Genomic DNA, 25,898 nt, shown 5'->3' with positions numbered 1-25,898 from the left:
CGAATGTGGGAGATCCTGGAGAAACCCCACGCAGGTCATGGGGAGAACGTATATATTCCGTACAGACAGCACCTGTAGTCAGGATTGAACCCGGGTCCGTGGCGCTGCAAGGCAGCAGCTTTACCACTGCACAACCATGCCACCCCTTCTAGCAAACTGGAAGACTTGGACATTCAGTATTACACGTATCTTTGGTACATTTGGGCTCACGATAGGACCTCCCCAGGTTAAGTCAGAGTTCTGTTCCTGAGAACTGTTCATAACCTGAAAAGTTCACAAGGTGCAATTATGGCCATGAACTAAGCATCCACATGGCAGAAGATACCTGCCCCCCCGCTCTCCCCCCCCCCCCCCCCCCCCCCCTCCCCAGCAGCCTGCAAATCCATCCTGCCGGCCTTCCTAATGCTCGCTTGTATGTATGGGCTGTCCATAAATTGAGCTTATGTAAGCTGGGGGGGGGAACTGTAAGCATGCAGGTACAGCAGGCAGTGAAGAAAGCTAATGGCATGTTGGCCTTTATAACAAGAGGAATCGAATATAGGAGCAAAGAGGTCCTTCTGCAGTTGTACAGAGCCCTAGTGAGACCACACCTGGAGTATTGTGTGCAGTTTTGGTCCCCTAATTTGAGAAACGACATTCTTCCTATTGAGGGAATGCAGCGTAGCTTTACAAGGTTAATTCCCGGGATGGCGGGACTGTCATACGCTGAGAGAATGGAGCAGCTGGGCTTGTACAATCTGGAGTTTAGAAGGATGAGAGGAGATCTCATTGAAACATATAAGATTGTTAAGGGCTTGGACATGCTAGAGGCAGGAAACATGTTCCCGATATTGGGGGAGTCCAGAACCAGGGGCCACAGTTTAAGAATAAGGAGTAAGCCATTTAGAACGGAGACGAGGAAACCCTTTTTCTCACAGAGTGGTAAGTCTGTGGAATTCTCTGCCTCAGAGGGCGGTGGAGGCAGGTTCTCTGGATGCTTTCAAGAGAGAGCTAGATAGGGCTCTTAAAAATAGTCAGGGGATATGGGGAGAAGGCAGGAACAGGGTACTGATTGGGGATGATCAGCCATGATCACATTGAATGGTGGTGCTGGCGCAAAGTGCCGAATGGCCTTCTCCTGCACCTATTGTCTATTGTACACTGGTTCCAATCTGTTAAGAAGCGAGAAACTCCATATAAAACTATTGATTGAAGAAGATATTTCAAAAGAGACTTTAAGGAGGGACTTGATAGAGGTCTTTAAAATGATGAGAGGGATAGACAGAGTTGACGTAGATAAGCTTTTTCCATTGAGAGTAGGGAAGATTCAAACAAGAGGACATGATTTGAGAATTAAGAGACAGAAGTTTAGGGGTAACATGAGGGGGAACTTCTTTACTCAGAGAGTGGTAGCTGTGTGGAATGAGCTGCCAGTGGGTGGAGGCAGGTTCGATATTATAATTTAAAAATAAATTGGATAGGTATATAGACGGGAAAGGAATGGAGGGTTATGGTCTGAGTGCAGGTAGATGGGACTAGGGGAGAATAAGTGTTCGGCACGGACTAGAAGGGCCGAGATGGCCTGTTTCCGTGCTGTAATTGTTATATGGTTATATATGGTTAAATGAGATCCAATGAGATACATGGCTCAGAGGAAGGATCTTGCATAAGTAATACTGAAATCCGTTTTTAAAATGACCTTCCTGGTTTCTATACGATTGCATCAACTAAGCACAAAAGGTGCAAGTTGGAATGAGAATTGAGCGGTGGTCAGTGTGAAGAAAAGGTGTAGAAGGAGAAGTGAGGCAGGAGGACCTAACAGGAATTTGATATGTGATGGGTAGAGCTAATAGGACTTGATGTTTCAATCCCTGTAGTAAGTTGGCACTCTTGCTATTGGCAGTGGGATAGCAGTGGTGAAAGGTAGGGTAGGTACGTCATCGGGGTCATCAGGTGGGAACCCTCCTTCTTTGACGTTTCATTAATAAGCCCACAACATCTCCAGAGGGCTCAACGGTGATACCTGGTGTCCCAGTTACACCTCCCTCAATTCCATACCCTCCTGTCTTCATCTTGCAGCCCAATTGTTATCTTTCTTTTTGATCCAAGCCAATTGCTGCCTTTTTCTGCAGAATTTGATAATGACTTGATTGCTTGTTGGTGGGAGCGACCCCTCCACCCCCATTTTTTTTAATAGCCTGGTGGTAGATGTAGCAACAAATTCCCTGCATCCCACTTCGACAGGGAAAATCTTGGTCTTCCAGCCATTCTGGGCAGCAATGGTAATGAAGCGAATCGCGGCAAATGAGAAGGAACTTGTGACGTTCTGCTTGTTATCATATGGAAACATTGAGAAGATGGTTTCGCTGATTGTGAGAACAAAAGGTCAGCAGGAGTTGTGCGAATGAAGGATGATAATTTACATGCTGCACTTGTGAGATAATTGAATCTCTTGCCTTGACATCTCATTTTGGTAATGTAGATCTTCGTGAAGACCCCTCTTTAAGCTTGCAGTATTGTCCTTTTGCTGACCTCCTCCTAAGAGGAGACTCAGAAGATCAAGGTAGTGATTCAGCTAGTTCCAGGCACCCAGAGTTGATCCTGACCATGGGCACTGTCTATCTGGAGATTGCACACTCTCACTGTGTCTGCAGGCTGCTTCACTTTCCTCCTGTGACCCATATATATGCTGGTAAATTACTTGGTTCCTTAAATGACCCTTTAGGAAAGTTAAGAAGCAAAAGGACTGATCAGCCAAACAATCATGTCTTCTGTCATAAGTAATGATGATTAAGTCCAATTATTCACTATCACAAGAAAAATATTGTTGCACTGTTCTAGAAAAGTATGAGATTTTAAATGAAGCATTCCTACTTTAAATATGCCATGGATACATTAGACAAAAGTATTCTTTGAAGTAGGTAGATAGCCTAATTCCAAATGCAGTTGTGGTATCATTTTTTACTTTGGTGACTGTCCAGAAATTACAAGGTGATGTGGCATGTGGGAATAGCTCAGTTGGCTAACTTGGTTAGCATGATGGTTGGGCATGTTTGACTTATGATCTCCCCTGAAGATTGTGCACAGATGCTCGCAAAACAATCACTCAATCTGCGTTTGGCTTCTCCAATGCAGAGGAGGCCATTTGAATTTGTAATTTTCCTTTCACATTTCCTTGAAGAAACTGACCAGTATCTCTTGTCTGAGGAAGAGTCTGGTTCCGAAATGTTATCTATCCATGTTCTCCAGAGATACTGCTTGATTTGCTGAGATACTCTGCGTCTTTTTTGTAAATCATCATTTGCAGTTCCTTGTTTCTACAGTATATTTTCTTCTCCATTCTGGCTGTACCTTCCTCATCTAGTTATTAATAATCAGTGCAGATGCTCTTGTAGGTGGTAATTTTGAAATTCCAAAGGCAACAGGAAAGAAAATGTAGAGCATGCAGGAATCAGCCCTTGTCTAGTGTTTGAACAGAACACAGACTAGCAAATGTGAAGTATTAAGGATCAAAATATGTCTTTGTGGCAGTGAATTATCATTGAAAGTCTTGGAAGTCTGGGAACCTCAGCAAGATGGATTGCAGTTTAAACTAGAATGTTTGGCCTGCCACGTAATCGTTAAATGTGGTTGTTGTATCGTATGCTCGGATTCTCAGAGGAGCTCAGTTTGCAGTGCACATGTTCATGCCATCTGATCATCTGATGGGCATTCTGCTGATGATAATGTCATTTAAAAAGGGAGCATTTTTCTGTGTTTGCTTGGGACGATACGACAATTCTAATTATTTTGAAGTTTACATTGCTAAGAGAGAGAGCAGATTCTTCCTTGAGTTGGGCACTGGCGGTATATTGTGCACTGAAGGATTTGTGACAAATCTTCGTGAATTACATTTCCAAGTTTGTATGAGATGGATGAGTGAGGCTGTAGAGTGGGTATTGAATTTTCGTAATATATTTTTTTATTAAAGGTAATCAATTACAATGCTTCAAACAACTTTATATCAAATTAATTCAATTTGAATTAAGTAAAACACTAGTAATACTTATCTACTGTTTTTTTAGAAATAATGATAGAGAAAGAATAGAGAAAGAATAAATCATTAAGAGAGTGATTAAATAATAATTTGATTATATATAAGAAAGAAAAGAGAAACGAAAAAAAAAAAAGAAAAAAAAAAAACATTTTTAGTAACCACAATATGTATTATTAATAACACTACTACAAGTGATAGTATCAATAAAGACATATATGTAATTCCAATATAAAAATGAATTATTCTCACCAAATCCCGCAGGGTGCACGTCGAGCTGTGTTGCCAAGAACAGCTACTTCTCTAAATACTGTATATATGGAGACCATATCTGTTCAAAAGAATTATACTTGTCCAATAGGACAAATCTAATTCTTTCCAGATGTAACGTCTCCATCATCTCTGTTGCCCACATTTTGGTTGTGGGGGATAATGTTCCCTTCCAAAATTTCAATATGATTTTTTTTCCAATTATTAAACAGTAATCAAAGAAATTTCTTTGATTTACTGTAAGTGATAGATGTAAATCCGGAATTCCAAATATTATTAGCTTTGGGTTAGGGTCCAATTTAACTTTGATGACTTCAGAAATAACTTTAAAGATTTCTGTCCAGTAATAATTCAATTTAGGACATGTAACGAAACTATGTATTAAATTTGCCTCTGCTTTCTTGCACTTATCACAAATAGCGGAGAGATTCGGAAAAATACTATTTAATTTAGTTTTCGAATAATGTAACCTATATAATACTTTAAATTGTATCAGTATATGTCTGGCGTTTAATGAACACCGGTGTATTCGTTGTAGACTTTCTTCCCAGTTTTCTTTTGTTATAGCCAATCCCATTTCATTTTCCCATGCTTGACGATATACTTCCGTTATTGGATTCTCCTTATCCAAAATGATGTTATATATATAGGCTATTAATTTTTCTGTATTTGGATATAAATTAAACAGTTCATCTAACAATCCTGCTTCTTTATTTTTATAATCTTGTGTATTGGATTTAATATAATCTCTAATTTGTAAATACCTAAACAAATGTTGTGGAGACAATCCATAAATATCTTGTAACTCCTGGAATAAAAGAAATTTTCCTTTTCTATACAGATGTTCTATCCTTGTAATTCCTAAATCATCCCATTGTTTAAACCCCCCATCTAATATAGCAGGTTTAAACGATGGATTATTCATAATTGGTAATCTAAATGAGAGATTATCCAAGTGTAGAGTCTTAACTATTTGTTTCCAAATACGTCTATTATTATATATTATTAGGTTGTCTTTATAATATTTTTTTTGTACTTCCGTTGGTGCAAAAATTATCGAACCTACATTGAAAGGTAGACAGTCCTCCTTTTCTATATTTAACCATGTCGGTTCATGATCCATATTTACCCACCAGAAATTCATATTCTTAATCTGAACAGCCCAAAAATAATATAAAAAGTTTGGAAGTGCTAATCCTCCATTTATCTTAGCTTTGCATAGATGTTTTTTATTTATTCTGTGATTTTTATAATCCCAAATAAAGCTATTGACAATATTATCAATTTTTTTTAAAAAAAGTTTTCGGAAGAAAAAAAGGAATAGCCTGAAACAAATATAACAACTGCGGTAGAAATACCATCTTTATGGCACTTATTCTACCAATCATGGATATAGGCAGTGTTTTCCAATATAAAATATTTTTTCTAAGTTTATCTAATAGTTGAGGATAGTTGGATTTTATTAATGAGTTATGAGTTTTAGTTACGTTAATCCCTAAATATTTAAGTTTGTCTGTAACTACTTTTAATGGGTATTGTTGTAATGTATTAAGATTTATTCCTGTTATTGGCATAATCTCGCTTTTATCCCAATTAATCCTATACCCAGAAAATGCACCAAACTTAGTTATAATGTTTAGCAGGTTGGGAATACTAATTTCCGGTTTTGTAATATAAATCAAAACATCATCTGCATATAAAGAAATTTTATTAATTGTTGTATCCCCTGTTGTAGAGTGGGTATTGAATTTTAATAAAAATGCGTTATCGTAAACCGAAAAATAAGCTAAAGCTCTGTTGATTAGTATCATTCCAGAGATTTCTCTGCTATGCATTTGCTCTGTACGTCACAGTGGGACGGCTCATTTCACCTTGACAAGGGTAGATTATCAGCTCAAAGTCTGAAGAAGTGGAAATCTTTGGTTAGAATGGAATGAAGATATAACGTGCGTTTTTCAACATCTTTACTGTATGTTAATTGTGTTTTTAGCATTTTAATTAACGCGTGTGTAGCCCCTTAGAAGGCAAATGGAAACAAAGAAAATATTTGAAATAGTTTGCGCATTGATTGAAGACGAAGACGCCTGGGTGTGTGATGTTGCACTCCAAGAAGCACACAGTCCTTCACAAATCAATCAACTAATTCCAATGGCAAGGGTACCAAGACAATTGGAGCTGATGGATCTGTTACATAGATCTACTAAGATCTATGCAACTGTTGATAGATCTATTAAGCCTGTAAAGTTGCAGCAAGTAGGAATGTAATTGTTCTGGTTTATATCTGGTGCATATGACAAATACTCTTGACTTTTGAAGCATGAAATAGTAAATGTGAGTTGTTTACATATTAATAATGTGGCATCTTCTGTAGTGTTGCTCTTGGTAAGCTGAGTCATATGAGTCAGTTGAGTTATTGTACTAGGTGTACAGTCTAGTTAGAGCTGGTGTAGAAGGTGGCTTTCTTTTCTTTTCGGCTTGAAAGTTAAATTGCTGGAAGTAAACTTAGCCTGAGGTTAGCTAATTACCTGGTGGGTAAAATAGTAATGAAACAGTATTATGAGTTTTAAGTTTCACCTAGTCTTTTAAATGTGAACATTTCATGCATTTTGCATCTGTACAAGTGTTCACCAGCTGAATATTTTATAAATATCATAATATATATATGTATATAAAAAAAACATATATTTTAAATGTACTTACTCATTTTCTCAGGATTTTCTCAAATGTACTCATCTCAGGATGAGTATGGCAAGTAAAACCCATCCTCGCTTGCCCTTGAGAGGTTGATGGTAAATTGACACCCTGAACCACTGCAATTCATTTGTGAGCCCCTATGCCACTGTTGGAAACAGAATGTCCGGATGTAGATCCAAGGGAAAAAGTTGCTGGAATAGGTTCACAATATTGAAAAAAAAATCCAATATTGTCACAACAAGGAGCCCAAGAAGTTAAACTGATCTTTTCGATGAGATTGACAAATTGTGATGCCCATCTATTTTAATAGACAAGTAAAGGAGGTAGTTCTCATGACAGAGCAAAGTTTTGGTTTATTATTGTCACATGTACTGAGGGACAGTGAAAAGCTTTGTTTTGCTTTCTATCCAAACAGATCAGATATACCATACATAAATATAATCAAGTCAAACTCAAGTACGATAGATAGTGCAAATGGTTCTCAGCATTGTGGCGCATCAGTTCCATGGGCAAGGTCCAATGTCCTGCATGGGGTTGAGATGGATCGGACAGTGGCCAAGCTTATGGACCATTCAGAGACCTGATTACACTGGGGAAGAGGTTGTTCTTGATTCTGGTGGTGCACACTCTCAAACTTCTGTACCTTCTGTTACTCCTGTTAACCAACACCAAAAGCAGGTACATTTTATTAGCTGTTTGAAGTTTGTTGTAACAACAGATAGAAAATGGCTTTGACAAATCATTGGTTTCAGCAACACTTAGATACATAATGCTGAATCAAATAAATCAGCACATGTCATTATTAAATTGTGACTCCTGCACTATCTAATTGTGACTCCTGAGACCATCCTTCAGAAAGTATCCTCAAAGTCAAAGTCAATTTTATTTGTTTAACCGAAGGTGCAGTGAAATGAATTTGCCAGCAGCGGTACACTTAAAAAGAACACACAATACAAAATAAGATTTAACACAAACATCCACCACAGCCTTCTTCACAGTGGTGGAAGGCAACAAAGTTCAGCCAGTCCTCCTCCTTTGTTCACCCTTGGTCGAGGCCATAAACCCTCCGTAGTCGCCACTACGGATGGCCCGATGAACAGGTCCTCTCGTTGGGATGATCAAAACTCTGACGTCGGGACGATCACACCCACTCCGCCGCTTGGAGGTCCTGAATCGGCACATTCCTACTGGAGATCGCGGCTTCAGGATGTTATAGACCGCAGGCTCTTCTCTGGCAATCCCCGGCAAGGGATCCCAGACTCCGGGTGGTAAGGCCAAGCCCCGCCCACAGCTAGAAGCTCCGCAGACCACAGCCCCATGATGCCAAATTCACCAGGCCAGCAAACAAAGCACTCTTCTCTGGCGACCCCGGGCAAGGGTTTGCCCCACTCAGCGATGGAAAAGTCCGCGCTGCGCCTGCTGCTGATGCTTCAGGACCGACTCCAGGAAAGGCCGCTCCAATCCATGCTGTTGGGCCGCGAGGGAAGCGATATGGAAAAAGTCGCCTCTCCGTTGAGGAAGTCACCAAAAGCGGTTCCCCCCCTTTCCCCTCCCACCACCCCCCACACAAGACACACCAAAAGACTCCTAAATTAACATTAGATACACCAAAAAAAAAGTCAAAATAACGAACATGCTGCTGGCAGGGCAGCCGACTCGCAGCGCCCCCACCTATGTCAAATTGCAGCTTGTAATCCTGCGTTATGTGATGTCAATATTTACTGAATCTGATCATTGTGCTAATGTAAACATTGTGAATGCAATGCATATTTTACTAAGGTGCTCTAATTGTAGTTATTCTAGCATAGAATGTGTTCGTCTTTTGAACATTATCTTCTGAAAGTGTAATTAAACAGAAATATATAGATTCTATTCTTTTCAATTTAAGAATTAAAAAGGAAAATCTGAACTGTTTGATGAAGCATTAATACATAAATATGTCTCTTGTTGGTTGTGGCTAAGCACACTTAAATTAATAGGAACATTTATTATTGATACATTATCACATTTTATTGGTAAGATATCAACAAAAATGTTTTCCAGTGATCTTACTCCATTCATTTGTACCTGTTGAGAAATTGGCCCTGGTAGGGCCCACGTGTGTGTCAGACTGCCAGGCATTGCGCCAATGAGTACTGGACACAGCTTAGTGAGGAAATCCAGACGCCTGCCATAACAGGGAACATCAGGGGAATGGATGATGGCATTAAGAAGGCACTAGGACCAGTCCAGAGTAAGACAGCCCCCCTCAAATCCTCCACTGGGGAAGTAATCACAGACAAATACCAGCAGATGGAGAGATGGGTGGAACACTACTCCGACCTCTACTCGACAGAAAACACTGTGTCCCCTCAGCCCTTGATGCCATCGGGTGCCTGGCGACCATGTTAGACCTGTTAGACGCAGAGCCGACGGTGGAAGAGCTCAGCAAGGCCATTGACAGCCTTGCCTCAGGCAGTGCCCCAGGCAGCGATCGGATTCCCACTGACCTGATCAAGCATTGCAAGACTACCTTACTGCTTCCTTTGTATGAAGTCCTCTGCCAGTGCTGGCAAGAAGGAGCTGTACCGCAGGGCATGAGGGATGCCACCATCATTACCCTCTACAAGAACAAGGGCATGAGAAGCAACTGCAACAACTACAGAGGCATCTCCCTCCTCAACATAGACGGCAAGGTCTTTGCTCGGATCATCAGAAGCTGGCAGAACGTGTCTACCCAAAGTCACAGTGCGGCTTCCGAGTTGGATGGTCTTTTCCCTTCGCCAGCTCCAGGAGAAATGCAGAGAACAGCGGATGCCCCTGTATGTTGCTTTCATTGACCTCACCAAGGCGTTCAACCTCGTCAGCAGAGATGGCCTATTCAAGGCTCTGCCAAAGATCGGCTGCCCACCAAAACTGCAGAGCATGATAAAATCCTTCCACATCAACACTAAGGGGACAGTGCAGTTCTATGGCAGCTTCTCTGAGCGCTTCGATATCCGCAGTGGCATCAAACAAGGCTGCGTCCTCGCTCCCACACTCTTTGGGATTTATTCACTCTGCTCCTGAAACATGCCTTCGGCACTGCAACTTCTAGTATGCAGATAGAGGGGATCCATCTGCGTATTAGATCAGATGGCAGACTCTTCAGCCTCACTCACCTCAGAGCCAAGACAAATGTACATGAAGCTCGCATCAGAGACATGTCCCGCTGAGTTACTCCAGTATTTTGTGTCTACCTACTGTGAGCTTTGTGGTCTAAATAAATGTTGTTTTCTTTAGTATGAATTGGTGTTAATATAGTAAATAAACCTGTTCCAACACTGCAACATTTCTATCATTTTCTAATAATGGTTGGATTGGAGGAGGATAGAGCTGTTTTATGCTTTTGCCTTTGCAGGATCCGATCTTTGCAATATAACATTTCTCAAATGGCTTGTCTTTCAATCTTGACCGGGGTAAGGGCTGTTTGACTACCAGAGTGCCTTTGTTCCTCTTCATGTGACTTTTCACATTTTTCGACTAGCACTAAATTAAGGGGGGAACTGCATCACAAAGCCCACAACAAAGGCTTTTTGATCAAATAGGATTATGTTTCCAAACAGTTTCTTTTCATATATTGAGCCTGTTTTAGTTGTTACAGCGTGCTTGCAGTGTTTTGCTAAGTATACAACAATGACTGGAGATCAAATGAAAAGCTTTAGACTAGAAGCTGATAAGTGACTAGTCCTTCGAAGTTTTACAGTTTTCGAGTATAGAACGCATATTTTGTTTAAGTTATTCATGCAAACACTGAACAGCCAGTTTACTGCATGTGGGAGTTTAAACAGCTTTTGATCGGAGTTGAAACATATTTAATGGTCCATTGGTCAAGTCGCACTCCCACCTTCCCTCAGACATTGATCAATGTGTTGTTCATCTGGATCTGAAGGACCACAACTTTCATTGTAAGGCTAAAAATGTTTTTGTTCTTTTAGTTGGGGGTTTCCATTCCGTGCTTTTGTTCAACTTTTTGGAAGAGCTCACCTGTTCATTGTTGATCTGCAGCTAACCAGCTAGCATCACATCAGAGGTTTAGATAGGGCAAAGTATTTCTGGTAAATCATTTACTCGAGCTAAACCCGTCCCAAATATATATTAAGTACTCAGCAGTAAATTAAGCAGCTCTCGAGGGGTTGTTAAAGAATCTCAAAAGTGTTTTCCAAAGTGACATTTTAACTTTGTGATAAACAGGTAATATATTTGTGTGATCAGAAACATTGATTGCTTCTTATAGAGACTTTGATGTGCTGGACCATCACAAATACTTCACAGCCAGTGAAGCATCTTGGAAATTTAATTTCCATCGTGTTGAGGAAAAATGCTGGTTAAATTGTGCAGAGTAATTGCCACAGATGTTGCAGTACCAATGAATAATATTCTGCCTGTTGTAATGTTGACTGAGGGATAATAAAGACAGAGAGGAATAGCCCACGGTACGAGTTTATTCCAAGAGCTCTCCCGAGTTTGCCCTGATTCAAACTCGGAGATTTACGGTAATGGCCGCTCGTCGGTACTCGGGGCTCTTGTGGACATTTTTCAACATGTTGAAAGATCTTCACGAGTCTTCCCGAGCTTACCTGCGTTAGCGAATCTTCCCGAGTACCTGCCGCTAGTGTTACGAGCCGCTAAGAGACGTCCCCGAGCTCCGACGTACCCGTTATGTTCATTCTCCGTGCTTACCACGAGTTTGCTTTTTTTTTAAAACTGGGGAGAGCTCTTGGAATGAACTCGTACCGTGGGACAGGGCCATTACACTTACCCAAGATGGCAGATACAGCCTTAATTTACCATCTCATCTGAATGTTGGCGTTTAGTTTTAGTTTAGAGATACAGTGCGGAAACAGGCCCTTCAGCCCACTGAGTCCTCGCCGACCAGTGATCCCCGCACATTAATACTATCCTGCACACCTACACACACTAGGGACAATTTACACGTACAGCAAGCCAATTAACCTACCAACTTGTATATCTTTGGAGTGTGGGAGGAAACCCAAGATCTCAGAGAAAACCAACGCGGTCACGGGGAGAACGTACAAACTCCGTACAGACAGCACCCGTAGTTGGGATCGAACCCGGGTCTCCGGTGCTGCAAACGCTGTAAGGCAGCAACTCTACCGCTGTGCTGCCCAGTTTCATGAGTCTTGCAGTGAATTCTCAGTGTAGATTAATATAAAAAGATGTTGGCTGGGAAATGGGATATCTGTACTTTGGATATCCAGAGCTGGTCTCAGTATTGAACAGTTTGATGCAGAGCTTCCTTTGGTGGTGCCAAGATCACATTTTAAGCCCAGTATTTTATATGAGAACGTAGAAGGAATTGGCTTCTTGAATCTGTTCTAATTCCATATAACAGTAACAGTGATATTTCAGTTTGTCCCATCATACATGACGTCTATTTATTTTGCCAAATATATTAAATTATGAGAACTCGGGTTAAGATAAATCGCAAATGTCATAACATCGTCTTTAAAATGCTTGTCATTCAAAAGCTTACCTACCCTCAAGAATTGTGGATCTTTTTAGAAAACATGCAGCAATATTTCATGATAACAATATTTTCCATAAGTTTTCAAAGCAAGTACTTGTGGTTTAAGAAAACTTCCAGATATTTGAATTTTATCCTTTTGTTTGGAAAGATGTAGCACTCTGGTTCTGACTGCTCCCAACTTTATTTTCCACAGGAAGCATCAAAATTCTTAAATGTCATCGGGAAAGGGACAGCTGTTTTCACCCTGTGCTGAGAAGAAGCTGTGAGGCGACTGGCAAACTGTTTAAGGGATTCATTTCTGAGGGACTCTGCTTCCAAAGCGAGTGAGCTATGCCTTTCAGGCTGAAACTAAGGAGGACCAGACGCTACAACGTCCTGAGCAAGAACTGTTTTGTGACTCGCATCAGATTGCTGGACAACAATGTCATCGAGTGCACGCTGTCTGTGGAGGGCACAGGGCAGGAATGCTTGGAAGCCGTGGCTCAGCGCTTGGAACTGCGTGAGGTGGGTGAACCTAATTTATCGATCCACTAAATGTCAATTGAACATAATGATACCACAGTATAACGTGTTGTTCTTTTAAATTGATAATGTGGTAGTTTTCCGAATGGCCAAAGATTTATTTTTCCAAGGTGGAAGTATTTGAGTGAAAAAAATTAGGAGAGGAACGAGGCTCATGAACAGAAGTGAATATATTGACTCGAAATGCTGGCAATTACATACTTTCTTCCTCTCTATTATCCATTTGTTCACGCCGGATCAATACCTTTCTGCCTTTATTTAAATTATATGCAATTACTGTAGGCTTAGATTTGTATTGAATACTGATTTATTATCATCCTTCAGTACTTCTGATGATATTTTATCTATAGGCAAAGCTGTTAAACATTTAATATACACAAGCAATTATTTGCATATCTGAGTTCTTCATACTTCTAAAGGACCATCTCATTGTGACCTACAAGATGCTCAACAGAGCAGATTCGAACAAGATCGGTGAGGCCAAACAGCGGTGGGGAAAAAAAGGTTGCTAGAGTGTGGGCAAGTTGTGCCGAAGGAGCTGTTTCAACATTGTATGACTCTATGACTCCGTGAGGGGGAAATAGCTGACGGTTCCGTATAGAATTGCTCACAAGGTGAGCATGATCTGGACAGTTGACATTACATTGGTGTCAACATAATTGTAATAAGCCTGCGAATGACATCTGTCCCACAAACCTGTTGACTGTCACCATGTTGTAATACTCGCTGCAGGATTCTTTAAATTCCTTTTCACTTACAGTCAACCCCTACGATACAGTGATTAGTGTTCCTAGAAAACGGACCAAATGCGTGATATTTAAAAAGCTATTAGATCACCACATGGATATGCAAGAATGGAGGGATCTGGATCGTTTGCAGGCAGAGGAGATTAGTTTAACTTGGCAGGTTTTCAACATGGTTATGTCGGCCGATTGGCCTGTTTTTCTTCTGTATCCCGTAGTGAGAAGAAGCATGATGTGCACGTGGCAAGAAATGTGAATTGGAAAAAATATTTTTCACATAAATTCCATGAGAGCAAACTTTATTCCATATCTCAAATATATGGGTAGTGTTTTGTGAATTGAAGGCAAATTTCCGTAATGTGAATTGCTGTAACACCAGTGGCCTGTATGAGTTTTTGGCATATGGTATGCTTGCCTTCATTGCTGGCGTATTGAATATAAGAATCAGGAAGTCTTGTTGCAACGTAATAGGACTTGGGTTAGGTCACAATTGGAGTATTGCATGTAGTTCTAGTTGTCCCATTACAGGAAAGATATGGAAGCTTTGGAGAGTGTGCAGGGGAGATTTACCAGAATGGATGGAATAGTGGGTTTCAAAGGGCTAGAGACTGCAGAGGGTTTTAGCTACTGGGAGAGGTTGGATAGACTTGGATTAGTTTCTGTCGAATGTCAGAGGTTGAGGGGAGGCTTGGTAGAAGTATATTAAATTATAATAGGCAAAGATAGGATAGACAGTCACAACCTTTTTCCCAGGGTGGAAATGTCCAACACTAGACAGCATAGTTATAAGGTGAGAGAGGAAAAATATAATGGGGATGCGCAGGGCAAGTTTTTTTACAGAACATGGCGGGGGGCTGGAACGCATTGCCTGGGGTAGTGATGGAGGCAGATACGATAGTGGTGTTTAAGAAGCTTTTCGATAGGCACATGGATTTGCAGGAAATGGAGGGCTATGGATCACTTGCTGAAGGGCCCACTCCTATGCTGTACTGTTCTATGTTCTATGAAATCTCTTGCAATAATTAACATTTGAAGGTTAGAGACACCACACTAGTAAAAACTGACTTTGGTATCATTGATGTGATGGGAAGTAATTAAGTCATGTCATTGGAATTGACTTTTTGGATAGTTTTTCAAGCAGGTTTACTCAGTATCTACTAAGCAAGTACCACACCATCATAATAGTGAGGTGGTGCTAAAATAGGTTGGCTTCTGGACCAGTGAAATGCTGAGTACCACATTTAACTGTGTACACGGGGTTTATAGAAGATGTTTAGTTTGTACTTGAGCATCAAATATCCTCAATGTTAAATTTACAATAAAATAGGCAGTACTGGAGGTTTTATTTAAATGAAGCAAATATTTGTTTCTCAGTTTACCCAAACAGGCAAATCATAAATCAACAGCCATGGATTATATATGGCCATTCCCTGATTGGGAAGAAATCTTTCTGATATATTAGAGAGACATGTTTAAATAGATAGGTAAAATCATCTTGCCATGGTAGGGGAATCAAAAGCAACAGCAGAGGTCTAAGTTGAGATGATTTGTAGTTTTAAGGGGCTGAAGGGTATTTCTTTTACATACAGGAAGCAATTGATACATGGAACTCTCCACCAGAGATGGTGGGGGAATCCGATACGATCACTATGTTTCAGAGACATTTGGACAGACAAATGTGCAACTTTTTCACCCAGAGAGTTGCAAATATGTGGAATTCTCTGTCACAGAAGGCAGTGGAGGTCAATTCACTGGATGTATTCAAGAGACAGTTAGATTTGGCTCTTAGGGCTAATGGAATCAAGGGATATGGGGAGAAAGCAGGAATGGGGTACTGATTTTGGATGATCTGCCATGGTCTTGAATGGCGGTGCTAGCTCGAAGGGCCGAATGACCTGCACCTATTTTCTATGCTTCTATATTAGTTGGGAAGCTATGCATGATTGGTCAATCAGGTTGAGCGGATTGTTCTTTGGGTTTGGTTGTTGGGTGCCAGCAGAAGAACAGATGGGAAAGATGTGGTTAATTTGCAGAAGACTTCAACCAGTGATGAAAATTATGTTGCTCTATGCTTTGTAGTTCTGCTTTTGCATGTCTGCGTCTGCAGGCTATGGATGCACAGATGGGAGTAAGAGTTGCTGTGCTTTTCGGAATGCCTGTTGTGTTAGGGTTTAAGCACACAGTGACCCAAAAGAAAAGCTAAGGGCATCACTTTGCACGTAGTTTCTACAGATTTGCTTCCTTTGTCTCACTCAGCTCCTCACAGAACCGGGCACAGGCAAATAACAACATTAATATAAAATGGGTTGAGGTGGAATTTCTTTACTTTTACTGCAAAATGGAACACCTGAATTGGGTGATGTAAAGAACCATGCAATGTGTTCATTTTTTAATTTAGTTGGCAGCTACATAATACATGATTATAACAGGGTAATGACATGCTAATATCTCTTGCAGTTGTTACATCGTAATGCATCGTAATACATGTCAGTAGGTGATTTTCTCCAGTGATCAGTGATGTCCCTTGTTTGAAATGTAGGAAATTGTACCCTGAAATGGGGGTACTATGTATAAACATTACTGTAATTTCCACATGGTGAAACCAAAATGTGTAAAAATGGTCTTTATTAAAATCTAATAATGTGCACTTTAACCACATTTGATTTTTTCTATTTTAGTTCATTTAAAAATGCAGTCTATGAAAGGCAACCTTTGGTTGGTTTCAGTAATATATTGAGTTTTGTTGATGATACAAAGCTAAGTGGGACTGATAATTGTGAGGAGAATACAGAGATACTTTAAAGGATTATGGATGGTCACAGTGAAAAAGTGAGCGGAGCTGGAACATATTGTGGGAAGAATTCAAGACATCCACTTTGAATTTACAAATATAAATGCTTTTTTTTTTGAAGAAATATTATTTTAAATCATGAGAAACTGATAGATTTTGATGTTCAGAGGGACTTGGATGAGCTTGTAGACAAATCATGGACTGCTGGAGGGGCAAACTCATGCTGGTCATTTTGATGAGAAATTGAGTGGAAAAGTAAAGGCATCCTGCTGAAATGGTACAGGATGACCTTGGTGAGAGCACGTGTGTACAGGTATGACTACCTTACTCAAATAGTTTTGATCGGGATTGCAACAGTTTCACGCGGTTATTTCGTGAGATGCAGAAATTGTACAATGAAATTATATTAAGCAGGCTGAGCCCATGCTGTCTAGATTTTGAGGTGATCTTATTGAAAGACACTTTTTTTAACAAGGCTTAACAGGAAAGATGCAGGAATGATGATATCCCCTGGCTAGAACGGGATCATATTCTCACAATAAGGGTTGGCTATTTAGCACAAAGGTGAACAGAAATCTCTTTATCCTAAGGGTAGTGAAATTTCTGGTTGTTATATTTATTTAGGACCGAGGTAGATAGATATTTGGATATTGAGGGACCTAGGGTGGATGTTGGACAATAGAAACATAGAAAATAGGTGCAGGAATAGGGCATTTGGCCCTTCGAGCCAGCACCGCCATTCAATGTGATCATGGCTGATCATCCAAAAATCAGTACCCCGTTCCTGATTTTTCCCCATATCTCTTCATTCTGTTAGCCCTAAGTGCTATATCGAACTCTCTCTTGAAAACATCTAGTGAACTACCCTCCACTGCCTTCTGTGGCAGAGAATTCCACAGATTCACAACTCTCTGGGTGAAAAACTTTTTCCTCATCTCAGACCTAAATGGCCTACCTTATTCAACTGTGACCCCTGGTTCTGGACTCCCCCAACATCTGGAAAAAAATCCTGCATCCAGCCTGTCCAATCCCTTAAGAATTTTCTATGTTTCTATAAGAAACCCTCTCATCCTTCTAAATTCCAGTGAATATAAGCCCAGTCAATCCATTCTTTCATCATATGTCAGTCCCGCCATCCTAGGAATTTACCTGGTGAACCTACGCTGCACTCCCTCAATAGCAAGAATGTCCTTCCTCAAATCAGAAGACTAAAACTGTACACAGTACATCAGGTGTGGTCTCACCAGGACCCTGTACAACTACAATAGGGCATCCTTGCTCCTATACTCAAATCTTCTCGCTATGAAGGCCAACATGCCATTTGCTTTCCTCACTGCCGGCTGTACCTGCATGCTTACTTTAATACATCAGGTCAAGTTACGTGAATGATGTAGAAGGCATGACAGGTGGAATGGCCTGCTCCTGCTATTATTTCATATATTGTTGTGCTTCAGCAGTATCACTAGAGGCAGTTTTTGCCAATTAACATTTTAATTTTACTCTCTTTAGGTCAACACATCAAACAACAAAACACTTGTTAACCAAAATGAGCAAAGGTCTTGCACTGTTACCTGAATGCAAATTGATATGCAGCGTTTAAAGTAATCAATTTTTGTGTTACTAATATAGTTCCAGTGTTTGTATGCACTTTTGTGTTTCTAGTACACATCAATTGTTAAGATTTTCATTTTCAACTTGTTTTGCTGATTTGGAAGGAAACCACTCTTATTTAGCTGATAGCAGAGTCAATACAGGTTATTAATATTTTCTCCCTGGTCAATCCACTGGATATGCTGACAATTAAGACATTTTCTGATAAAAACTAGTAACTTTCAGTGTGGAGGTGAGTATTGAAAGAAGAAGGAAACGCAAGAATAGACACTGCATACAATTTGGAACTGGATTTGGCAAGTCGCCACTGAAACTTTGATGTCTATTTCTTCAGGCATTTGATGAATTTTCTACGATGTTTACCAAAAGCAACATACAATCTATGGAAATAAATATTACCTAAGGGATTCTGTGAGAATAGTGTGGACATTGGTAATGTAGGAAACATCCTTCAGTAATATATGCTCTATACTGCCTGTCAAAAATTATTTACACAATGGCAAATTGTCACATTTAAATTTTTTTTAACCTGTGTCAAAATGTGATTTATTTTTTTTGGGGGGGGGGGGTGCGGGGAGAGAGGGGACGATTGCAGTGTGGGGCATATGTATCTTGGAAGAACTAGAGTTAAGCTGAAAACTTAATTTGATTTCCTTTTCCATGGTGAGGCTTGATGCTAAAATATTTGTGAGATCATTATCAATACAGTGCATCACAGTGTAAGTTAAAGATGATTGTTGATTCCATATTACTCCTCTGTAGTATTCAAACTGTTTTGTTACTGAAAGAAACTGGTTTTAGTTTCTGGCAGAAGGAAATTTCTTATGAATACTACACAACATTCCATCTCTTGCCCTTTTTGTAAAGGCACGAAATGTAACTCCCTTTTACAGGAGCAAAAAAAATGTTGTTGAGAAAGAGTAGTTGCTCTATCATGCCAATCTCTGTCTGAATCCCGAGAGTATAATAGCTGGATTCTTCCCAGTCCCCTGCAGGAATGTAATCTCCTGTGAGCGGCCAAAAAAACACCTAGATAAACCCAAGGCCAGACGTATTCATTTTGTACATTTCAGTTTTACACTCTGTGGAGTAACTTGCTAGTGCTTGCAATGAATGGATTGTTTTGATGATAGGATGGTTTCCATTTAAAAAAAACTCATGCCAGAAGAGACTCTATCAAATCCTAAAAATCAAAACAGGCCTGCTGCTGGAAATCGGAATTTATAAACAGAAAATGCTGGAAATCCCCATTAGGAAGAGGCAGCATCTCTGGAAAGAGAAACAGAATGAACTTTAAGTTGGAGATAGATGCAAAAAGCTGGAGTAACTCAGCGGGTCAGACAGCATCTCTGGAGAAAAGGAATAGGTGATGTTTTGGGTCGGGATGCTGTCTGACCCGCTGAGTTACTCCAGACGTTTGTGTCTATATTTGGTTTTAACCAGCATTTGCAGTTCCTCCCAAACATTTTAAGTTGCTGGACTTTCATTGGCAACTGTATAACCAAGTATTTCCATTATGTTCCCTTCTTATTTTGAATTTTCAGTATCTGCTGTTACAATTTAGTTTTCAGCTGAAATAAAAGTTGATTGGACATTGAGTTATGGTATTTTTATGCTAGTTTCTAAAAGATCCAAACATGCGACCCCCTGTATAATAGGACTGATAATCTTTCCATGTCTATCTCCAACAACAATGTGGCAAATTATTCTGTGCACAGATTAACTAGACATTCATAATTAATTTATGCAGATATTTCTCTGACATTCATGACGCCAAGAAATAAAATGCATTTCTTCTTTATCATTTGAGGTTGATTCTGTCTGCCTCCCCCTTTCCCCAACTTCACCAATTCCTCCCAACATCCTATCACCCATGGTTTCACTACTTCAACACCACTCTGTTAAGGGCCTGTCCCACTTTCACGAGGTAATTCACGAATTCGCCCGAGTTTTCCCCTTGATTCAAACTCGCAGAATGTTTGTAACGGATCCGTAGGAGTTCGTAGATATATTGTAGCGACTCGATATGCTAGCCTTTGGTACTTGTGGCATCAGGTTAAATCGGGACGTTTTATCCACCCCGATAAAAAACGTCCACGAGTAAAAAAAAATGGGCGGGATGAAAGAAACTGCAACTTTTTACTCGTAAGGAGGGCATCAAAATAGTCATGAGAATTTGTAGACATACTCTCGTAGGAGTTCGTGAACATAGTAGTGGAAGGTCGTAGGAGTTCGTAGATTACCATGATCTTGATTTTTTTTTTAGGTCCTTTAAACTCGGCAGAGGTTTTGAATTAAGTCGTGAAAGTGGGACAGGCCCTTTATTGTACCCTATAGGATGATATTCATCTGTACATCTTGCAAGTAACTTGTAGCAAAAAAAAAGTGCATCTCTTTGAGTAAATTACAGGGACACATAGTAAATATCTGAACAGTTTAATAATGCAATAAAATATTGAATGTAGGCCATTACATTTTTCTTGTATTAAAAATAGCATTGAGCTCTCTTGGCGAAACCACAGTTAGCTTTTAATAATCTGACCATATAGGTGTGGCTAAGAAAGCATAAATGCATCATTTTTAACTTCAGTCTACTGTACCATATACTGCAGATTACAATTTGCTTCTGTCACTGAAGAAAAATGTGTTTATTTCCAGCTCAAGTGTTTCATTCCTGTTAAGTTACTGTGGGTCCTGTAATTTGTCTGTTGTTAGCTGGTTGTGTCAGCAATACTGACAAGGAAGATCCCAATTTCAACCTCAGAACTATGCTGAGAATTGTTTTTAATGAATTTAAGAAGGAACTGCAGATGCTGGAAAATAGAAGGTACACAAAAATGCTGGAGAAACTCAGCGGGTGCAGCAGCATCTCTGGAGCAAAGGAGATAAGCAACGTTTCGGGCCAAAACCCTTCCTCAGACTGATCCTGGGGAAGAGTTTCGGCCCGAAACTTTGCCTATCTCCTTCGCTCCATAGATGCTGCTGCACCCGCTGTGTTTCTCCAGCATTTTTGTGTACCTGAGAATTGTTGAGTTGTGCAATGGAGGAATCGGCTAGCTTCTGCATTAATGGTTTGGCGTTGGGTTCCAGTCATGGTGGAGGTCCTCCTTCTCATCCCCATCACAATCTCATCCGGTTCCATTGTCTGGATTAAAATTGGTATTGCGAACCAACAATCCCCCCCACACATCTGGTGATTGGACATTGTCAGCATTAGGCAAGAGGCTGCAGTCTTTTACAAACTCTTGGACTGCACCTGCAAAAATCCTTGGAAGACGTCAGGCCTCGGACAGTAACGTCACTGGAAATGGAGGAGTGGGAGGATAATCATTGGTGTGGGAGAGTGAAGAGAGAGGGGCTGGCTTTCTTACCATTAGACCATGACCTCATCTTTTTAAAATTGTGATACCTGGAGTGCAATTAAAAGAATTAATGCACAACATCTTCACTTCAAGAATAAGCAAGAAGAGGAACATAGTCTTCATTGGATGAGGTTTACCTCAAGAATGAGGTAGCCATGCCATTTCAATTTCTCCCTGTGGTGTAAATGAACATCAAGGTTTCAAGGTCAGTTTATTGTCACATGTACCAATGAAGGTACAGTGAAATTTGAGTTACCGTACAGTCATACTAAGGGAAAAGCAACAAGACACACAACCACATTCCTCACTTTGATGGAAGCCAATAAAGTTAAATCTTCTTCCTCTAGTTCTCCCCGTAGTCGGGGCAGTCAAACCATCTGCAGTCAGTGCGATCAAAGACCCCGCAGCCAACGATCGAAGCCCCCCGTCGGGGTGATCGAAACTCCCATGTCGGGGCGGTTGGAACTCTCTCCGCGGCATGGAGCTCCCGAGTCAGTCTCTTACCAGGCTTCACGATGTTAAAGTCTACAGGCCCCTCGGTTGGAGCGTTGATCCCAAGCAAAAGGATCGCAAGCTCCGCAATGTTAAAGTCCCGCAGACTCCCACGGCTTGAAGCGCCCATCGGTCTCCAGGAAAGGCTGCCAACTCCATGATGTTTGGCCGCAGTGGGGACGGAGATACTATATGGATAAAATTGCATCTCCGCTGAGGTAAGAGATTGAAAAAAAGTCTTCCCCCCCCATGCCCCACATAAGACAAACCAAGGAATACATAAAACATACTATTTAACACATACTAAAAATAACAAAAAGAAGAAAGGACAGACAGACTGTTGGCGAGGCAGGTACTGCTGGTGGTGCCACCCGGCGATGAGCAAGATAGGCTTAACGATAAAGTTAAATTGGAGAAGCGGGCATTGAGGGAAGATTTGATAGATTTATACAAAATTATGGGTGGTTTAAATAAGGTAGATAATGAAGAGTTGTTCGCAGTTGCTGGTGGTAACAGGATTTAGTGTGCAGATTTTATATTTTGATCAGGAAAAGAAGTAGGGTATGGATGACGATGACTTGGAACATAGAGATGATCAATGATCATTAACTAGGTACTTGGGAGCCGATAGGGATTGAGAAGGGAATGGGATTGACTGGGTTTTTTGTCAACAGGATAAGAGGATGGACTTGACAGATTAAACACAAGAATGCACTTGAAGAAAAATAAGTAGAAATAGGTTACCCGGCCCCTTTAGAAGAATGAGGTGGGACCTCATTGAAACACACAGAATAGTGAAGGGCTTAATTCTACACCTATTCCTTATGACCTTAAGTCTCCTCTGCCTTTCAATACAGCTAATTGTCCAAGGCTCCTATTCATCTTCTGCATTGGTTCCACAAAGCCCTCAAATACCTGATTTTTAAAAAAAAGTCTGCCTCCTCTTTGACTACTTCCAATGAACAAGCTTCTACAATCCACTGGGAATTTAAAAAAAAGATTCACCACCCTCTGTGAGAAGAAATTCCAAAGCACTGCGGTTTTAAATCATTTCCCCCTTATCTTATACATTTGTTACTATGTGTGGAAACATCTCATTGTCTATCTTTATTAAGCCTTCTCAGGGTCTTAATGTGCTATAAAATCACCCTAAAACTTCTAAAACACTAAAGAAAGCAGACCTTGTATTTTTCATTATCCTTGATAGGACCGTGAATGCCAGACATTCGCCCAGTGAATATCTTCTGGACCACCTCCAATTCATTATGTTATTTTGTAAATAAGGGGACCAAAAATACACACATTACACCGAGTTGTAACAGTTCACTGGCGTAGCAGTAGAGTTACAGCTCCTGAGACCTGGGTTCGATCCCCGCTACGGGTACAACCTGCATGGAGTTTGCAATATCGCACTGTCACTACAATGGTTTTCTCCAGGTGCTCCAGTTTCCTCACACATCCCAAAGGCATGCAGGTTTGCAGGTTAATTGGTTTGAGTAAATTGTCCCTCTTGTGTAGGATAGAACTACTGTGGGTGGTCGTTGGTCGGCGCAGAATTGGTGCGCCTGAGCCGGTTTCCACGCTGTATCTTTAAACTAAACTAAACTAAACACCAACACAACAGGCGTTCCGAAAACTGAACTAAAGTTATTTATTTCTAAACTCCAGCCGTGTAGCATTAAAGGCCAATATCTATTTGCTGTGTTTCATGATTAAGAATTCCTCGCTACAGTCTTCCTTTTGATTCTATTGTCAAAGTGCATGGCCTCACATTATCTTACATTAAACTCCACTTGCCTAGTCTTTACCCATTTTTCCAACCTATTTATTTGCCATGTTGCATCGGACAAGTAGATTCATTGCAGCATTGGATTGGATTCAATTCATTGTCATTATCTCATAAGAGACAACGAAATGGATTTTCCTTACAGTCAAGTAACATTAAATAAATAATAAATAAAACATTATTTTTTTTAAAAAGCATACCCTTCCACTTACGTTTGTGTCATCAAGCAACCAGGATACTTGCACTCTACCCCTCCTCCAAGTTATTGCTGTAGATAGTATGCAATTGACAGACATTTTTTAATTTCATTTTGAAAAAGACCCATTTGTTCAAACACTATAAGCAAGGCATTCCACATGGGCACATATCCTCCAATATGGCCCGTCAGTCCCATTTATAGTTTTCAATATTTTGTCCCTCATCTTGAGGACTGTTGTAAGTACCATTTTAAAATAGAGATGTCTAGGATGTTCATCAGTGTCACCCACTGTGAAAACGACTGCAAAGTAGCTGCCAATTCTTTGTTTTCCCATGTTAAATCCCCTATTTCACTCTCCAAGGTTCCACACAGACCCTACCTATGCTCTCCCTTCATATATTTCAACATAAGCCTTTGCGAGTTTGATCTGGTATTTCCTGTCAATTTGCTCACGTAATCAATTTTCTCCCTAGTCATTAATTTTCCTGCTAATTGGCTCCTCCTTAGAAATAATGACTCCATCAAAAGATTGCAGATCAGCATCAACATTTGCAGATGTCCCATTTAAAACAGGAATGCCTGCATAGGTTTACTTGTAATGATGGTTCTGAATGTGGATCCTGAGTTCAAATGCTATTTTGGCGTAGACCTTGCAATAAAAGTGCCTTTAAATGCCACGCTGGTGTTCCTGATCCTGCTTTCAACACGTTTTAAGGTTGTGCATTTACCATAATTTTGCATTCCGCCATACCTTTGCGTTCCACATGGTGCAGTGCAATAGACACAAGTCGCAACGTGCAAGTCGTCCTGCTTCTCCTGAAAAGATGTAAACAACATGTCTGAAATGTTATTAATTAATCATTTGAAAGTTATGCTCCTCCATGGCAGAGATTGCGCAGGTTCTTTCAGGGCACACAACCTATCATCAACACATTCCTGTCTGACGTTGGCCTCCCCCCGTTAATCTAATGAACAACCTGTCATTTTAATATTTCAGTTCTTCTTTGAACTTATGCCAAAATCTTTTTATTATTTATGGTTTAAAGAAAGCTGGATAGATCAAATTTGATCAATTCCACTTGTATGTTTATCCCTTGAAGAACTCGGGGGAAGGGAGGGTAGCACAATGTTTGTGGGTGTTTATAGCTGCCTAGGATGTAACTATAGTGACACCGTCTGCATGATATCCTCCATAATGATGCAGCGTGTCAGCAGTTTCAAAATCCAAATGTTACACAACTCTTTCCTAGGTAGATCTATAGCAACTGGCACCTTTTGTATCAAAATATTGCCTTGTATTGAATTTTTGAAACGATTTTCTTTGAAATTAATCCCGTTTGATATCCTGACTCACCTGGGTACCTCACCCAAATGATCATTCGGAATGTGCATGCTAAGCCAATATAATTACCAATCCATGGCAGTGGCAGTGAGTATTAAAAGGTGGGGAATGCATTGCACGTAGGTGGACCATTGGATAGTCACTGAGGCCGTGCAGAAACCCAGGTGGGGTCTTTATTTGTCCTTTCCACAGACCTTTGCCTTGAAGTTCAATTGAGTGGCACTGTTTTGAAAAGAAACATGTGCAGACCATTTCAATGGTGTTTCATGTCACTCCCAGATGTAACTGGACAAACGCAGGTATGGACCATTTCTGCAAAACTAAATCGGTTTCTGTCAAGCAAGCATCAAATGACATAATTTTCCAGGCAACACTGAGTTTTGCAGGGAAGGTCATTTCACATTGTCAATGGAGCAGCCAAATTTGATCATTCCTTGGCCAGTTTTCACACCTTCACACTTCCTTGCACAGGCAGCATCTCTGGAGAGAAGGAATGGGTGACGTTTTGTGTTCACGTAAATACACGGGAGGGAGACTGTCTGTCTCCCTCCCCTCTGATGTCAGT

General features: G+C 40.4%; 1 protein-coding gene across 4 annotated transcripts in view; it reads left to right on the top strand.

The window, feature by feature from the left end:
• ptpn14 (protein tyrosine phosphatase non-receptor type 14) overlaps positions 1-25,898 on the top strand; it is a 191,240-nt gene that overhangs the window by 61,892 nt on the left and 103,450 nt on the right. For all 4 annotated transcript variants that reach the window (XM_033025349.1, XM_033025350.1, XM_033025347.1 and 1 more), the window contains one exon: positions 12,679-12,989. In XM_033025349.1, the coding sequence (XP_032881240.1) occupies positions 12,816-12,989 (174 nt within the window). In that variant the 5' untranslated portion in view covers positions 12,679-12,815. The remainder of the gene's footprint in view (positions 1-12,678; positions 12,990-25,898) is intronic.

The sequence above is a fragment of the Amblyraja radiata genome, chromosome 8 (genome assembly GCF_010909765.2).
Source record: "Amblyraja radiata isolate CabotCenter1 chromosome 8, sAmbRad1.1.pri, whole genome shotgun sequence".
Classification (NCBI taxonomy): domain Eukaryota; kingdom Metazoa; phylum Chordata; class Chondrichthyes; order Rajiformes; family Rajidae; genus Amblyraja; species Amblyraja radiata.
This window is presented reverse-complemented; position numbering and strand designations above follow the sequence as displayed.